Source organism: Papio anubis, chromosome 4 (assembly GCF_008728515.1).
Source record: "Papio anubis isolate 15944 chromosome 4, Panubis1.0, whole genome shotgun sequence".
In the NCBI taxonomy this organism is placed as follows: domain Eukaryota; kingdom Metazoa; phylum Chordata; class Mammalia; order Primates; family Cercopithecidae; genus Papio; species Papio anubis.
This window is the reverse complement of record NC_044979.1, coordinates 113,942,466-113,960,896: the sequence shown is the minus strand read 5'-3', so window position 1 is coordinate 113,960,896 and position 18,431 is coordinate 113,942,466. Positions and strand designations below refer to the sequence as shown.

Sequence of the window (18,431 nt, the reverse complement as noted above, 5' to 3'; positions counted from 1 at the left end):
TGCTGTAATCCCAGCACTTTGGGAGGAAGAGGTGGGCGGAACCTGAGGTCTGGAGTTGAGACCAGCCTGGCCAACATGGTGAAACCCCATCTCTACTAAAAAGAAAATACAAAAAATTAGCCGGGTGCAGTGGCGCATGCGTGTGGTCCCAGCTACTCTCAGGTCTGAGGCCTGAAAATTGCTTGAGCCTGGGAGGTGGAGGTTCCATTGAATGGAGATCGAGCCACTGCACTCCAGTCTGGGTGACAGAGCAAGACTCTGTCTCAAAAAAATAAAATAAAATAAAATAATAATAATAATAATAATACCACTGCCTGCTGCACTGAGATTGTCTGATTAAATGACAGAATGAATGCAAAAGTACTTTGCGAATCATAAATATTTTCATCAATATTAGTTATAATGACAATTGCTCCTTCTCCTAATAAATGTATTGCCTTTCTTTAGGAATAAATCTAACGAGAAATATGTAAGTTCTATATGAGAAAAATAATGAAATTCACCTGAAGGACATAAAATAAAACCAAAATAAATGAAACAACACGTATTTCTAGATGAGAAAACTCAATATTATCAAGAGGTTAGTTCTCTAAAATGAATCCCTAAACCCACAAAGTCAATGCATTTCCAATGAAATTGTCAACAGCATCATTTTCTGAAGTGGGATGAGTAGTGCTAAGATTTATAAGAAAGATAAAAGGCACATGGCAAAGAAAATTTTGTGGAAAAAAAAATCTTATTAAGAAAACAATTTCCTGCCCCCATCAGATATTTTAAAAAACTAACATTATACAAACCAAAAGAGCGTAGTATCAGCAGAGGAATGAGATATGCATTGTGCAAGGCAAAGCCAAGGCCAAGGCCAGGGCCTGCCTGACTCGGCAGGTGAAGTATAAGGAGTGACTTCTATATTCAGATAAGTTATTACCAACACAGACAGCAAAAGAAAGGGTAACCCAAGGTGCAGGCCCCTGGGTTCTCCTGTGCTCTAAAAAGGGTGACACTAAAGCCAAAGGTGCAAGATGCTTGCAGTGTCTTTCCTTGCTGCGGAGCCAACCCTAGACTGCAGCTGCGAGCCTCACATCTGTCCCACGAGAACCTGGAGACGATAAGGAACTCTCCTGACCCTCCCAGGGAGGTGAGAAAGGCAGTGAGATATGGCCTCCAGCAGGATCACACAGTGTTCTGACAAGACTCAGCTCTCTGTGGTTCCCAGCTTTGCCTGTGTGGCCTTTGGGTACACCTGGAAGGTGACCAGAGCAGAGCTGTTCCCTTACAATGAGAAATAATGGAATACAAACTGTGGGTGCAGCCAACATTCCAGAGCAGTGGGGAAGGGATTGCTTCCCCACCAAATAGCCATATTAGACTCTTCCCTAGCACCATACCCAAACCACCATCTCCCAGGACCCAGGAGAGCAGAAAGGAGGAATGAGAAGAAAGGCGAGGATGTGAGATGTGCCCTTAGAATGATGGCGCACCAGCACAAGCAATTGCAGAAAGACTAAAGTACTGAACAAATAGAAAACTTGGAAAAATATTAGAAGGAAATGTGGGAGAACATTTTTACAATTTAGGGATTGGAAATGGTTTTCTTAACAAGATATAAAAACCCCAAAACAAGAAAACAAAGATTGAAATTCATAAAAACTGGATACTTCTGTATGATGAAAGACACGATTAATCAAGTTGTTAGGTTTAGCAATAAACTAGGGGAGCTATCATAGCATATTTAACAGACAAAGGATTGATAGATATTACAGATGAAATATAAAATGGTTTCTCCAAATCCATAGGCAGAAGATAATCCAATAGCAACATAGTTAAATAATATAAACAAATCATCCTTAGAAGAAGATATGCAATCACCAAGAAACACATGAAAAGGTGTCCAGCATTTTGCAATTCAAACAATGAGGTGACAGATCGGCAAAAAACTCATAAAGATTTATCATCTGAAGGACTGGCCAGGATAAAGCCAAACTTCTCGTGTTGGTGGAAGAAACTGGTGAAGCCATGTGAGGAGGCCATGTGGTCCTGCCTACCAAGATGTGAAATGTGTGTAGCATTTGAACTAGCCATTCAGCCTCCAGGAGCCAACCAGAAGAAACATTGACACACACTTACTCTGGTGAAATTCAAGGACTTCTGCCACAGCCTCCTTCGTAATAGTGAAAATCTGAAACTGCCTCAATGACCATCAATAGGAAGTTGATTTTAAAGTGTTACAGCACATCTGTCTGGAGAGATCGCACTGGCCACTCCTCCTCACCCCCTCTGCTGGATCTCTGAGTATAGGTGGCCTGGAGCTGGGTCCTGAGCCCTCTTTGGTCTATCCCAACACTACCCAGTATGGTAGCCACCAGTCACAGTGAACACTTGAAAAGTGGCCGATCCTAACTGAAAAGGGCCGTGAGTGGGAAATACACACCAGACCTCCGTATCTTAGGCAGAAGTACATTTTGTTCCAGACTATTGTCTGAGCCTGCCGCTGAGTTGGCTCCAGCACCCTGGCCCCCTGCTCCATCCACTCACTGGGCCTCCCTACTGCACAGGGCAACCTCTCCAGGGGCGCTTGGGCTGCGAGGGAGAGAGTGGGTGGCATCCCAGGCAGAAGCTTCTTGAGCAGGTCCAGAGGAGGAGCCAGTCCCTGTGGGCCTCTGTTCTGGCAGTTTCAAACTCAGCCAGGCTTGTGTGGGCCAGGTTTACTGTTCTGGTTCAGATTTCAAGACAATAATCAGGACAGGCCACACCAAAGCCCTCCGATGGTCCCATGGGCCTGCGCCTGAGCCACACCAAGCTGCCTGCTCCCTTTCCTCTGCTTCCAGACTCACGGGGTCCTCTGCTTCTCGGAACAGGAGTGTGGGAGACCCTGAGACACTGCCCCAGGACCTGAACAGGTGGCAAAGGCTTAACAGGCTAGCAGTCACTTCAGTGACAAGGTGATTGAGTGGTCACCATGGTGATGGGGATGGAGGCTCTTTGCCACCAGTCCCAGTTTTATGCATGGCAGCTCTAATGACAGCACGGTCAGCCCTGCTGAGTCCACTTCTGGTCACCATGACAACCATAGGCCCTCTCAGGAGCACAGTAAGCCCTGGCAGGAGAATCCCCCACTCCACACCTGGTTGGAGCAGGAAATGCCAAGCGGCGCCTGAGCCCCGGGGAAGCAGGCTAGGGCGTGAGAGACACAGTCACCTGCAGCTTAATTACTCAAAAGCTGTCCCCAGGCCACAGGAGGGAGAGGACCTTTCCTACTGAGTCTGTCTGAAGGACACTAAGTCCCACAGCTCAACAGAACCTGGAGAGAAAGCGCTAAGGACGCCACCTGAGCGCCAAGCGATGGCCCTGCCTGGAGAACATCCAGGCTCAGTGAGGAAGGGTCCAGAAGGGAATGCTTGCCGACTCGCTGGAGAACAATGAAAAGGAGGAAACTGTGACTGAACCTCAAACCCCAAACCAGCCTGAGGAGGACCACATTCTCCCGGGGACCCAGGGCGGGCCGTGACCCCTGCAGGGGAGAAGCCTTGGACATTTCTGCTTCAGAAGCCTGTTGGGGAAGGCTGAGGGGTCCCAGCTCCCTGCGCTGGCTGCTGTGCAGATGCTGGACGACAGAGCCAGGATGGAGGCCGCCAAGAAGGAGAAGGTAGCTCGCCCTCCATTGGGCATTCTGGGAGTGTTTGCTTGCCTGTCCCCAACATTCCGTGGTTTGTTTGAGCCTCAGAATCTGATTTTATGCACAGGCTCTTTGAGAAGGGTCTTGCCAGGGGTGCCTTCTGGGGCAGGAAGGCCCCTACTGCCTGGAAGACCCGTCCAGCTTTGGACTCTGGCCCTGCGACCTGGAAGTCAGGCTGCCAAGAAGTCCAGACAGTGGCCTCCACTGGGGAGGGGCTCTGGAGAATTTAGAGCCCTAGATGCGGGGGTTAGGGATGTGAGGTCTTGTGGGCAAAGCCCACTACCTGATTTTAAGACAACACTCACTAGACATGGTGACAAGTCAAAGATGCCTTGCCTTCTCGCAGGAATCACTTCGCAGGGAGCCTGAGGGCTGCTGTGGCCTGCTGAGGAGTGCAGGGCAGTTACTTTTTCCAAAAACAAAGAGAAATCCAGGCATGCTCTGAGCCAGCCCTAAGCCCAGCAGTGAGCAAGGAGAGAGCTGGAGACAGGGGACTTTGCTGTGAAACATTGGGGGGAACGTGCCTGCATCACCCCAGCTGGGGGCCCAGGCAGAGTGGGGGAGAAGGGGTAAGTGAGCAGAGCCAGTGACTTTGGGCATGCTTCCCTCTCGCCTCTGTGTGAAATGACCAAGTCAGCATAAACCCTGGGCTGGCTCTGCTTCTGGCAGAGCTAATGATGTTAGGAGGAAAACAACCAACCCAAGTGAGAGGGTGCACAACCAGACAGCTGGACCAGCTGAGGCCCCAACCAAGTCCCAGATCTGCCTCTCACTGGTGCTATGGCAGCAATTTGGATGAGAAATCCTGCCCAAAGGGAACCCTTCAGGCCACCCGGGGAGAAGGAAACGGCTGTCTTTGGCATGACCAGAAAGATGGCTCGGAGCTAGGGAGAGGTGGACATGTGGGCTGTAGAGATCCAGCACTTTCCCCAAACAGGGAGAGAAAGCATAGTTTGCCCGTGTGTGTGCGTACACGTGTGTGAATGTGCTATGTGTGCATGTTTGCACCTGTGCATACCTGCATGTGTACATGCATGTGCACATATGTGTGCACAGGGAATCACTTTAATAAAGGCCACAGCAGAGCTGTGCCTGAGCCCCTTGCATTCACAGTGGCGTGTGAGTGAACCACCTTCTTGGGCTGGGCAACCAGTCTCAGACTCTGGAGCTGCCCATGCCCCATCCTGTAACTGCTCCACGTGTGAGGGGGTGCTGGTCCTGACCAGGGCCAGCTGTGAACCCCGGAATCCTGGGAAGTCACTGACATTCTTGTCAGGGCCAAGAGTGGAGCAAGACAATGCTTTGGGCACAAACTTTAAGGGGTCACCAGAAACATCAATCATCAAGATATATGCGATTTTAAATCATCAAAATGAATGCAAAAAAATTTATGTTGGACAAAATACCAAATTCTGAACAAAGACAGGATGAGAATCACTGATTTCTGCACTTGTCTCCACCCCATCTACCCCTCTTCTAGTGCCCAGATCGCAGGGCGCCAAGGCCCAGATGAGGGAAGCGTGGAGCTGCAATGGCCACTCCTGTCTGCTTGCTCTGGCTGCACAGAGGACTTGGTCCTTGTCTTGGGGGAACCTAGCTTGGTTTTAGGGTCATCCTAAGGATCTGATGTTTTCCAAGTGGGCTGGCTGCCCAGGCCCACCCAGGTCCAGTCGTGTCTCTGGGAAGTAATGCCCCCACCCCAAGCCGGTGTTTGACCTTAGAGCAATGAGCAATGCCCTCCTTGCACTTTCAAAGTTGTCCCAGGACGTCAGCTGTGGTTGTCTCTGTGCAGACTCCCAAGAGGAACTGTCTTCTTTCTCCTTTTGATTGCTTTGGAGGAAACTAAAGTGTTGCTGGTTTCCCTCTTACTACTTCTCTGATCGAGAGCAACCATCTTGCTGGTACCAACCTTCCAGATCTTACCTGTGGTCATTCCTTTATAATCTGCAGGAGCCTGTGGCCTCAGTCCCACGCCCAGTGACTTCTCCATGTGGATGTCAGCTCCTTAGGGGTGAGCCCGATTGCACTGACACCACCCCCCCCCCATAAGCCCCTTCTCACCAGCTGTGGTTGCCTGGTACCCCACCATTGCTGACTTATTCCTTTGGCATCAAGGTCCATCCCTTACTGGGTCACCACTTCTGGGTGGCCTGAAATTGGGCCCTGGGCACCCCTCTTGGGGACCTTTTGGTCTATATTTTCACTCTCACCTCACTATGGACAGATGAGTAAGTCTGGTTAACTTTGCCTGATAGATTTGGTGACCCTTTTTCAGGAAGGGGCCTGGAAAGATGAGATTCAGGTGTATTGGTCAGCTTAGGCTGCCATAAGAGAATACCATCCACTGATGGCTTAGAAACAACAGAAATTTATTTCTCACTATTCTAGAGGCTGGAGGTCCAAGATCAGGTGCCAGCATGGTCAGGTTGCAGGGAGGGCTCTCTTCCTGACTTGCAGACAGCCACTTCTTGCTGTGCCCTCACATGGTGGAAAGAGAGTGAAAACAAGCTCTCTGGTGTCTCTTCTTATAAGAATGCTAATCCTATGATGGGGGCTCCCCCTCCTTACCTCATCTAAATCTAATTATTTCCCAAAGTTCCCATCTCCAACTACCATCACACTGGGGTTAGGGCTTTAACATATGAATTTGGGGGTACACAATTCAATCCATAACACCAGGAGGGCATGCCAGGAGGAACTGACCTTCTTCCCTCCGGGGTCTCCAGCTGCCCTGGGCACCTTTGCCCCATTGAAGGAGCAGGCTTCGAAGTGGAATGAGGCTGGAATAAGGTGTACTCCATCATGCTTACCCACATCCCTGACAGGAATTGTCCTGGGCCCCAGTAGGAGAGATGGCCCCTATACTGCCATGGCACCTGCTCTGAGACAGGTGTACAGAGTGCAAAGCTCCAGGTGGCCCACAAGCGGGTGTGCTGGGAGGAGGGGCCAGTGTGGGAGGAGCAGGCAGTGCCAAGGCCTAGGGGAGCAGTGACAGGTCCCTGACTTCAGGGAATGGGCATGCTGTGGGCAGGCCGCTGGTTTGGGGGTGAGGGCTGGGGCTGCATCTGTGGGACCAGGGCTGGGTCATCCATCAGATGCCATGTCACAACGCCAGTGCCCCTGCTGTAGCCAGGACAGGAGGCCGGGCCAGGATGGGAGGTGACAAGAGTGGGGGTTGTCCCCAGGAGAAGCCCTCTGCTGCCTATGGCCCAGGCCTCTGGGGATGAGGACCCTTCAAAAGGAGTAGCTATGTCTGGGAAGCCCAGGGCAGTAGCAAGCCAAGGGGGGCATCATTAGTGACATCCAGGGGATCAGTGGGCCACAGGAGCCCCAGCGTGAGCCCCTCTGACTGATGCCGCTAGGCCCACGCCTGTACCTGCCCACAGCAGGACCCCCAGGAGGAGAGGGGACAGATGGAGAGAGGCACAGAGTGCCCTTGGCATCTGTCTTGAAGCCACCCGAAGGGAAGAGAGATTTGAGCTCCTGTTTAGTGACCTCCAGGGGAACATTCTGGCCCATCTGATGTGGGAAGCCCCTTGTGGGGTCTGTCATTCCTCAGCTGAGCCAGGCCTTTAGAGGCAGCCCAGGCATGTCCCCTGTGTGCTCCTTTCCCTGTGTTGGGACACCTGGCCCGGCCTCTCCTTCTGCCTTTCTCTTCCCTTCCCTTCTCAGGAGTGGACACTTCCTCCTTTAGCCCCCTCTCAGCTGTGTGAACTTCTCTGTGTCTCTGTCTCTGTCATTCTGTCTCTGTCTCTCTCTGTCTCTGTCTCTGTGTGTGTGTGTGTGTGTGTGTGTGTGTCTATCTTTCTGTATTTCTCTCTGTTTCTTTCTCTGTGTGCCTGTTTTTCTCTCTCAGTCTCTCTCTCAGTCTCTCTCTCTCTCTCTCTCTCTCTTTTGCTGGTCTGAGCAAAGAAGGATCCCCATTCTTATGCTACATAACCATGCACCAGTACAGACAGAATTGTAGGAAAGTCCTGCAAGTAGAAGGATAGAAGGATGAGAGAAGGAATGCCATGTGAGTCATAACAGATCCCTTTTTAGGGGTCACTGACTCACCCTGACTCCTGCCCTCCCACTGTGACACTATTACCCACAGACAGGCTCAGATTAAACCCATGTTCCAGGTGCCCTGTGGTTCCCACAGTGTGGCGTCCTGGGTCTGGCCTCAGGCTCCACAGGTGCCCAGCCCTGCCAAAGGCTCTAGAGCAGCTGTCCCAGCTGGGGAGCTGTGGGGCCCCTTCACAGAGTACATGGGAAGAAGTTCCATCCTACACATTACATCAAAAGGACGTGCCTGAGAGGGGTAGATGGAGCCCGTGCAGCCCCCTGCTTGCGTGCAGAACATAGTGTACCCTGAGCATGCCATGAAAAACACAAACGCACAAAGTTGTAAAGAAAAAAGAAATGACAGGTGGCTGTAAAATCAATTATAGTCCACGAGAGGCCCACTAATGAGTGGTGATTTCAGCTGATTACAAAGAAATGGTGGTGTTTCTGTAATGGCCCAAACATGCACTCGTGCGTGCACACACGCGCACGTATAGTCACATAACTGACCAGTCCTATGCATCACTTGTTAATTACTTAGATACTGTAACAGTAATGGTTTCCAATAAGTGAGCCTTAGTCTCTGTACAAGGGTCAGTTTATTGAACACACAGGGGCCTTGCAGTGGGGGCAGAGGACCTGCTCCTGGGAGCTGCCAGCTTCTCCTGCTGTTCATCCTCCTTCGTGGTGGGAAATGGTCTCACTGCTTCTACACCTGAGGCTGAACAATCTCCCTTTATTTCAGTCTGAAACACTTGTAAAAATATACTAGAATGAATTAAGGTTGCAATTATTGATATCAGGCAGTGAGTACATCAGGATTTATTATACTGTCCCATTTACTGACTTTGAAGTTCTCTATTACCAAAAAATTAAACACTATAAAAGAAAGGAAAGAAAAAGAAAACGAGGCTAGATTCAACACAGATTACTCTTACCGAACCCTTCTTAGTCCCAGGAGTCCCCTAACACATGCACTTGTGACCTGGAGTGATACTCACAGCGTTCCTTACCTGGCAATACCTGAGCATGAGCCCCTCCTAGTGGGATCTTTGTTGTAGACAACCAGCACCTATCAGCCCTGCCAATAAACAAGTAGGAGAGGGGAGTGCTGGAGAGACCAAGAAGTGGGATTTTCTGTGCTCCTGCGCTGTGACCCAGAGGGCACGGCTGTGAGGCTGATCTCAAGGAACACTCTGTCTCGGAAGTACAGGGATCCTCTGCTACCTGAAAACGTTCTCAGTATTCACTTTCTTGGATTGCAAAGTCATTTACCCAAAATTCACTCTCCAAATGAAAAGTGAGTATCATGAATCAGTATTCCAGTTCCACTTGGGTCCTGGGAGAGGGTATGGACATCATATCCCAGCTGTCCCGCCAGGAGGACCCAATCTCAGTCTCACTGCCTGCCTGCATTGTTTTTCTGCTGCTAGCCTGCGCGGTAGGAAGGGAAAACATGATTTGTATCTGTTTTAGGTCAGGTTCCCAAGAAGTAGAGCCTGAGATTGGAATTCTTGGAAAATGGTGTTTGCAGGAGCACTATCAGCAGAAGCTGTAAGGAAGTTGGGGGGACAGAAAACGAGAGGTAAGAAGCCAGTCAAAGAGGCAGGTCCAGCTTAAGTCCACCTCAGTCTGGTTCCACCTGGGCTCTGATGCATGAAGAATATCACACGGTTGTCCATCCTGGGAGAGGGCCTGCCTGTTGTACCTGTATCAAAACCATCAGCTGAGGGCCAGCAGGGAGGGAAGATCTTCCAGGCATTTCCAGGAAACTCTCAGGAGAAGGGTACAGCTGTGAGCAGTCTGCAGCTGCTGCTCACTGCAGCTAGAGGCTGGGTGTGCAGGCCACTTGGCCAGTGAGGCGCCGATAGCAGGTACTACAGTCCACCCCTTGACTGCTCAGACCTACTGCTTTCCACTTTAAGCTCTCTGCATCCAGGCACAGCTTCTGGGAAAACTTACAGCTGGAAAAACAGAGGGATGAACTACAATGCCCACTTCTGCAGGTGATTGTAAGACTGTCACTGATACTCACCATCATGCCCCACCCCCACCGTCCATTCTAGTGTCCCCTTCCCCTTCGCTAACACTGCTAGTCTAAGTGGCTTACCCAGAGTAGGAGCCAAACCTTTATCCCTGAGGCATCTGAATCCTGGATTCCTTTATCAGTCTATCGTTGTTGTAAGTTGTCCATTCCCAATTGCAACTGGGCATGAGACTGCCAAGAAACACCCTGGCAAATCATCTGAGTGCGAGCCATATTCTTCCTGCTCCATTATGTAGCTGTAGTCCTCCCTCCTAATGACAAGGGTAAATTGCCACATTGTACTGCTTGTGCCAGGATGGTAATACTTTTTTCTACCTGCTTGGCTACGGGCACAAGGAGCACAGCATGACCAGGAGGCAACTGTAGCTGTACATTTAGTGAACGTGTTAATGTATCACCTGGTGGAAGGACCCCCTCTGAGAACCAGGACTTCTAGACCCACAAAACCTAAAGTTGTGAATGGTGGAAGCACAGATTTCTCAAGTGGATCATGGAGAGTGATGAAGAGCTCTTGGTTCCCAAATTCACATATTTTACCTTTCAGGAACATGGCCTCATCCCATAGCCATTAGAGTGTTATTGCATTCTGGAGGACAGTGGGCCCTCCTCATGGGTGTCATCTTCAAGATGACAGCTCCACTGTGCCTCCAAGAGGATGCACAGAGGGTAGGAAAGGCAAGTTCATTGCTGGCTGGAATACATGTCAATCCAAGTCAAGAGAAAATGCTGCCATTTCCAGGTTGGAAGGGCCCCGATTTAGTCAACTTGTCACCCAGTAGTGGCTGGTTGGTCTCCTCCAGGAGCAGTGTCATACCAGGGATTCAGCACCAGTCGCTATTGTTGGCAGTTCCTACATCCAACAGCAGCAAAACTAGGTCAGTCTTGATGAGAGGGAATGTATGCTTCTGGGCACAGGCATAGCTTCCTTCTCTGACCCCATGATTATCTGTTTCTGAGTTCATGGTGGCCAACATTCAGCTGCCTGGCCATCCTATCCACTTGGTTATTATTGCCTCTTCCATAAGAAGTGGTTTCTGGCTGTCATTAATGTCTCATACTCTGTGCCCACTCACACAGGTTTATCTCTATAACTTTCCCCCATGCCACTGCTTTTCCCCAGTCTTCTAATGTTGCTCCTTCCAAGCTGCTGAAGAATGAGCTAAGCTATTCACTAATGTCCATGAGTCTATCTTTACCTTAGGCCACATCTCTCTCCACACAAAGTGAATAAGCAGGTGCACCCTCCAAAACTCTGTTAAGAGGATTTCTTCTCCCCAGTGTCTTTCAGGGCCACCTTGAGTGGGGCTGAACTACAGCAGAAGTCCATTTCCAGCTTGCGTCGACATGCCAAACTAACCTATCCATGATCGATGCGTAGGTGGATTTTTCCCTCCTCCAGCAGCTAGACAAAAGACACCCCCCACCAGGAGGCCATGTATGCATGTGAGTGAAAGAGAGGCACAGGGGCCAATATTCGTGCAACAGTGGTAGATGGCAGGTGGGTCTGGGCCACCTGTCCCTGTGGCTTATCTGTGTCATCTAGACCTGCTCAAGCCTGATTCCAGATATGGCAGTTCCATCTTATGTTGGATGGCTTATGACCTAGTGGGTCTGACAGCACCAAACTCATAATGGGCAGTTATGGCCACATGGTCACTTAATGTCCTATGGTCAGATACTCTGCTGGGTGGCATGCCAGGAAATGCTTTACAAGTGGTGTTTGGTTCTCTGCTGCTGATGGCGTGACCTTGGTCCAGAGCCCTAGGGGTTTGGACAGTGACTCCTATTGGGGCTTAATCTCACATTCCATGCAGAGTATCCTTAGATTTGCCAATCACATAGCCTAAGGGTCAGGACTGATCCAACCAGTTATTGCAGGGATCAGACTGGAGAATGAAAGGTTGATATGATGTGACCCACCACTCTACATACATCCTTTAAGTCTTTGAGAATGGCAATAATTTCTGCCATCCCACCAGATTTGTGTTTTTCTATTTTGGCTGGGCGGGAGTGCAGCATTTTCACTTCGCTTTTGCTATTGCAAATGTTGCTTATTCTATAAATCAAGGAACCATTGTAAGGACTCTTCTGATGGTTAAGTATATTCATTCCAATGATTTATTCAGGATCTAAGGAAATTATTTCTGGGTGAATACACAGAACTAGTGGATCCAGCATGAGACATACCTGGGCCAGAACTATATTTGTCGTCTTACCCCAATAAGCCTGCACTTGACTAGGACAGCCATGATAGCACTTTGGGACGCTAGATACAAGTGTGAATTGCTGGCTGGGTGCAGTGTCTCACACCTGTAATCCCAGCACTTTGGGAGGCTGAAGCAGGCGGATTGCCTGAGGTCAGGAGTTCAAGACCAGCTTGGCCAACATGGTGAAACCCCATCTCTACTAAAAAATACAAAAATTAGCTGGGCGTGGTGGTGGGTGCCTGTAATCCCAGCTACTCAGGAGGCCAAGGCAGAAAGAACTATTTGAACCCAGGAGGCAGAGGTTGCAGTGAGCCAAAATCACACCACTGCACTCCAGCCTGGGTAACAGAGTGAGACTCTATCTCAAAAAAAAGTGTGAATTGCTATGAAATCACTATCAAAAGATCTGAGTATTACCCTTACTCAGTATGGTCAAATATAAATAACCATAGGTTCCTATTACACACACTTGCTGTGGTGCTACAGAGTCTTTCCCACGGGAACCCAGTCCCTCTTTCAATCAATGGGTTCTGATTCTGAGAACTGGCTGAGGTTTAGAAACTGTGCCTTTCCATCCTAACTTTCCACTGGGGTGACTGACCTTGGCCTTCGTTCATCCTTTCTGGCCCCTCAGAACCCAACATTCTATTAGCCTTCTCCTTAGACCCCTATAGGCTAATCCCTTCTGGTTGTTAGGCTGACCTTGGTGCCCAATATGATAATTATTCCCACTTTGCTTCTGATGTGCTTCTAAGTGCTGCCCCTGGTCTCTGCCCTTAAGCGGTCTATCATCCCCACTGCCATTAGGGGGAGAAGCTCTGCAAAATGTCTCCCATCAATTCTGGTCTACAGAGGACAGCCCTACTGAGCCTCAGCCATGTGCCCTACAGCAGCAGATTCTTTACAACCTGGGAAGCAGAGTGTCTTCCACGCCTTTCCAGGGAACATAGCCAGCTTACAGGCTTTTTGATCTTATAGAGTAGGTCAATTATATTTTGCCCCATTTCTTTTATCCTTTTGATCACTTCCTGTTGGTCCATCACGTAAACTCAACATCTCTACTTCATTTAATCGAGTTGTTGCTTTTTCTAAGCTACCAAGAGCCACCCCAGCAATGTATCAGAGCCCTCTCTTGGGACCTGTGCCAGGGTGTTAAATCCTGCATCATAGGAGAATGTCCCCACATCAGCAAAGTCCCCTTATCCTCTTGATATCCCACCTGCCTCAGTCAGCACCTTCAGGATCTGGTCTCAGGCACAGGATCCAGCACCTTTGGGACCATCTCAAGCATAAGCTCCAGCACCTTTGGGATCTAGTCTCCCACTTCCTGCTAGTACTTGTTAGCCAAAGACTGAAGTTCCTGTGGCATACAATTTTTTTTCTTCCTTGACAGGTCCAACTTGGGCCATGCTGAGATTTGACCCTCTTTGTGGCCAGGAGGGGAGGTGGGGGCCAATCATGAGGAAGGCATGCATTGTCTCCTGGGGCACTTGTCTCTTTCAGACATCTGCATACTTTTCAAGAGAGAAAAGGCCTCCTTCTCACAGCAAGACTACTTCTGTAGGTGCAGGTGGCTTGTGGGAATCTGGGAATTCAAAATTCTCAAGCGCACCCACTAGCACATTAGAAAATCAATTGTGCACATCTCTTTCCAAATCTTCATTCAGTGACACCACGTCGGTAGCTGGAAATGGGCCATGATGGGTGTATTTAAACCATGAAAATCAGAAAATGCTACAAACCAGGGCATCCTGCATCTCTAGACAGCAGATTGTTAGCCATTTCCCAGCATACCACAGTGTATACTCCTTCTCATCACGGCCCTGGCTTGCCTTGCTGGAGGACTCAGACCTTGCTGAAGTTCTGCTGCTGCTTTTACAATTGAGTCCTGTGCCTAGTCTCTAGCTCTGTCTGCCTCACTATAGGAGACAAGCGTCTCTTTAAACACTGCTGAGAAGACCGTCTGGCTCTCAGACTTGGCTTTAAATTGATAGACCTGATCCTGCCATTTTCTCTTTTCCACGCATCGCTCCACTGATCAACAGGTCTCGGTGGCATAGTCCTTCGGGTTAGTATCTCCCCCACACCCTCGGTGCCAGAGACACTGAGTAAGCAAGCACCTCCCTGTCCACCTCCATCCCCACTCCCCACGGGCAGGGCCTTGGTGATCCACTGCTGCAATGTATCAGGGACTGCCGGTACTCCTACCACCAGTGAGGTGGCATCCAGCTGGAAGTGATCCTACTCCAGAGTCCCACCCTCATAGGCTGATTTCTAGGACCACCCCGGTAGACTGTGTTAGGTTCTTGAAGCAGAGCCTGAGATAAGGATTCTGGCACCTGTGATTGAGTGGGAGGGTACTCTCAGGATGAGATGGGGTAGAAATAGGCAAAGGTACAGATTCAGCAGCAGGTGAGCCTTGGTCTGACCCAGCAGGGAGCTCTCAAATGTGAATGACATCACAGGGTTGTCCCTCTGAGGCAGGGGCCAGCCTTTGTGCTCCTACATGAGTCAGTCACTGGCTGGAGGCCCCTGGGGAAAGGCTCGGGCTGCCACCTTTAGCAAATAAACAATTAGGGCACTCAGTTAAATTTGAATTTCAGATAAACAACAAATCAATTTTTAGTATATGTCCCAAATTGTGCATAACACAATGTGTTTTCTCTGCCAGCCCTAGGAAGGGCATAACTTCCCAGTTATTTCTAGGTGAAGTAACTTTGTAGATCAGGAGTAAGTCCCAGGAAAGAAGTCCAGCTCTTCTCTTCAACCCTGGGCAGCTGGGGGTGGGCGTAGGGGCCCAGCAGGCACCCATAGCATCTCCTACAGCATCTGAAATGAACAGAGTCATCATGTACTGCATACAAATGTACCCACTGCTGAGTTCTTCAGGGATTATATAATTAGGTAGTTGGTATTTTAAATGCATTGTATTATGCAAAAGTCCTTTGTGGATTGCTATATTTGGAGAGTTTTGTGATATTGGGGGGACTAGATGGAGTTTTCAGATGGGCATCATACTTTTTTTCATTTAAAACCCTAGAGTATTGTAATCCTAGAGAGTGATCCTGCTATCAGTAAATTAGCTCTCCAATACCTTTTCAATGTGGCTGCTAAGGACATGCATGTGGTTCACCCTCCCAGGAAATCCAGGAGGGCAGCATTGGCCTGAATTTGGCTGGTTGGGCAGGTAATGCTGGACAAAGACAATGGGTGGAATGGTTTGCTTCCCTCAGTCCTTTCAGACACAGCCCAGCCCACCACGTCAAGCCAGTGGATGCATCTGTAACCAATCCCCATGAGAACTGCAGCCTCTTAGAGGTGGCAAGTTGGCCTGGGTAGGTCAGGAGGATCAGATGTGAGGAAATCTTTGGATTGGAGGCAGGCAGAGCAGGGAAGCATCGGGTGATTCTATGACAGACCCAGGGCTCCAAGCTGCGGTTCAGGAGGGGCACTGGTGCGGCCTCTGCTCCACTCCCCCTAGAGTGACATCAGGTGAAGTGCCAACAACACAGAAGGCAGCAAACGCTGCCAGTCAGGTCTGCTTCCCTGGACAGCCGGTTGCTAACCCTTCTCCAGCACAGCACTGGATTTTGGTCACCTGGCTGGGAGCTCCACCTCCCCAGCTGCTGCCTCACCTGCTTTTCCGAACCCCACCCTGTAAACAGTAACTACGTTTTGTACCTACCACGCCTCATTTCCATCTCTTTGGAGCACCTCTCACACAGAGCTGAACAGAACGAACTGTTAAGCCCACTGTGTCTGTTAGGGTTGTCTAGGCTGTACCAGATACTCTAAACTGGATTCACCAAGAGGCGTTGTCAAAGCACATAAGAAAGAGCCTAGAGGCAGGCAGCTCTCAGCCTGGTGTCAGGCTCTGGGTCAGCTTTCCAGATTATCATAGCCTTCCCCACATCTGCCAGATGTCGCCACAAGCACAGGAGGTACAAACAAACCCAACAATGTTCTGGAAACAAGAGGGGAAGGGGATCCCCCACTATATCTCCCCAGAGGCCTCCCTTCTCACATCTCACTGTCCTGAAGCCAGCTCTAGCAGAAGAGAGCAGGGTGAATTTGTCCGGGGCATTCAGCCCCCAGTGCTGAGTCCATTACTACTTGACCCCTGAATAAAACGGAGGCTCCATGAGCAAGAAGGAATGGGAACTGGATGTTGGAGGGCAAGAATGTATCCACCCCACCCCTAGGAGTACGCATGGACAACTGCCCCATTTTTGCCCCCATTGCTGCCCAGGAGCTGGCCCAGAGACCTGCCAGTGCTGGGTAACAGGACGCTGGGAAAGTGAGACCAGAGCCTGGACTCAGGGAACAGTTCAAGGCTGCACTGGCCTGCAGGTCATAGAGCAGCTGCTGAGCAGTGAGAGCCCACGACGGACCAGGCCCTGGGTCTTGGAGACCTGAACGAGATAGACTGGGCTCCTGCTCTCCTGGGCGTTGCCTCTTAGAGGGCAAAGACAATTAACAGTAAACAAATAGAACACGAGGTGGTTTCCAATAGTGACTGATATACTTTGGATATTTGTTCTCTCCAAATCGCATGTTGAAATGTAGTCCCTTATGTTGGAGGCGGGGCCTGGCAGGAGGTGTCTGTGTCATGGGGACAGATCCTTGGTTTAGTGCCATCCCCTTGGTGATGGGTGAGTTCACTTGATAGCTGGTTGTTTGAAAGAGTCAGACCCCCTCTCATTCTCCTGCTCCCACTCTTGCTTGAGACACCTGCTCCTCCTTCTCCTTCTGCCATGATTTTAAGATTCCAGAGGCCTCACGAGAAGCAAATGCCAATGCCATGCTTCTTGTTCTGTCTGCAAAACTGTAAGTCAATTAAACCTCTTTTTTTTTATAATTTATCCAGCCTCGGGTATTTCTTTACAACAGCACAAGAACAGCCTAATATAGTGATGCTCTCCAAGTGACCTTTGGGCTGAGACCTGAAGAAGATGGGGAAGCAGCCAAGTGTGATAGTCATGCCTGTAATCCCAGCACTTTGGGAGGCTGAAGTGGGAGGACTGCTTGAGCCCAGGAGTTGAAGACCCGCTTGGAAAACGTAGCAAGACCCTGGCTCTACAAAAAAAATGTTTTAATTGACCAGGTGTGGTGGTGCACACCTGTAGTCCCAGCTACTTGGAAGGCTGAGGCAGGAGCATCTCTTGAGCCCAGGAGGTTGAGACTGCAGTGAGTCATGTTCACACCACTACACTCCAGCTTGGGTGACAGAGCAAGACCCTGTCTCAAAAAAGAAGAAAGAAGAAGAAGAAAAGAAGGAGAAGGAGAGGAAGAAGAAAAAGAGGAAGAGGAGGAAGAGGAGGAGAAAAAGAAGGAGGAGGAAGAGGAGGATTAGGAAGCACAAGAAAAAGAAAGGAAAGAAAGAAAGAGAGGAAGGATGGAAGAGGAAAAGAAAGAAAGAAAAAAAAGAAAGAAAGAAAGAAAGAAAGAAAGAAAGAAAGAAAGAAAAAAAAAAGAAAGAGAAAGAAAGGAGGGAGGGAGGGAGGGAAGGGAAGGAAGGAGAGGGAGAGGGAGAGGAAGACGGAAGAAGGAAGAAGAAAGAAGAAGGAGAAGCAGAGGCTCCTGCTGGATAGCTTTGCTTTTGCCAATGACCTTGCTGATTTTCAGGGAGCCCTGATGTCTTAGTCCATTTATGCTGCTATAAAGGCATACCTGAGGCTGGATAATTTACAGAGAAAGGAGGTTTATTTGGCTCACAGTTCTGCAGGCTGTACAAGAAGCATGGCACCAAAAACTGCTTCTGATGAGGACCTCAGGCTGCTTCCACTCATGGCGGAAGGTGAAGCAGAGCCTGCATGTGCAGATATCACATAGTGAGAGAGGAAGCACGAGGGGGCAGGGAGGTGCCAGGCTCTTCCTAATAGTAAGCTGTTTTGGGAACTAATAGAGTGAGAAATAACTCACCCCCTTCCCCTAAGGAAGGGCATTAATCTATTTATGAAGGATCTGCCCCCATGACCCAAACATCTCCCATTAGGCTCCCACCTCCAACACTGAGGATCAAATTTCAACATGAGGTTCGTGTGGACAAACATCCAGCTGTAATACTGGGCAATGCTGACCTGAAGACAGACTCTTCCCCTCTCAGGCCCAGAGCTCCTTGGCCCTGTAACAACAGAAAATTGGGTTTGAGTGTCAAGATTTTTCCTTTAATCCCCATGCAGCTCCTTGGAATGAGGTGGGATCTTCTCCCATTTCATAGATGAAGAAACAGAAGCTCTGGAGGAATGAATCACTCATCCAAGGTCAGGTAGCTAGTAAGAGTCCCACCAGCTCCCCAGATCTCCTGTTTCCTGCCCCAAGTCCCACTGAGCGAGCTGGAACAATGGCTTCACTGTCACCTGCCGGGAGTGGTGGCAGGTGCCTGTAATCCCAGCTACTCGGGAGGCTGAGGCATGAGAATCTCTTGAACCCAGGAGGCAGAGGTTGCAGTGAG

General features: G+C 49.6%; 1 protein-coding gene across 1 annotated transcript in view; it reads left to right on the top strand.

The window, feature by feature from the left end:
- The first annotated feature begins 268 nt into the window (after positions 1–268).
- GCK (glucokinase) overlaps positions 269–18,431 on the top strand; it is a 49,435-nt gene continuing 31,272 nt past the window's right edge. The window contains exon 1 of the mRNA XM_003896049.5: positions 269–3,646. Coding sequence (XP_003896098.1) covers positions 3,602–3,646 — 45 coding nt within the window. The 5' untranslated portion in view covers positions 269–3,601. The remainder of the gene's footprint in view (positions 3,647–18,431) is intronic.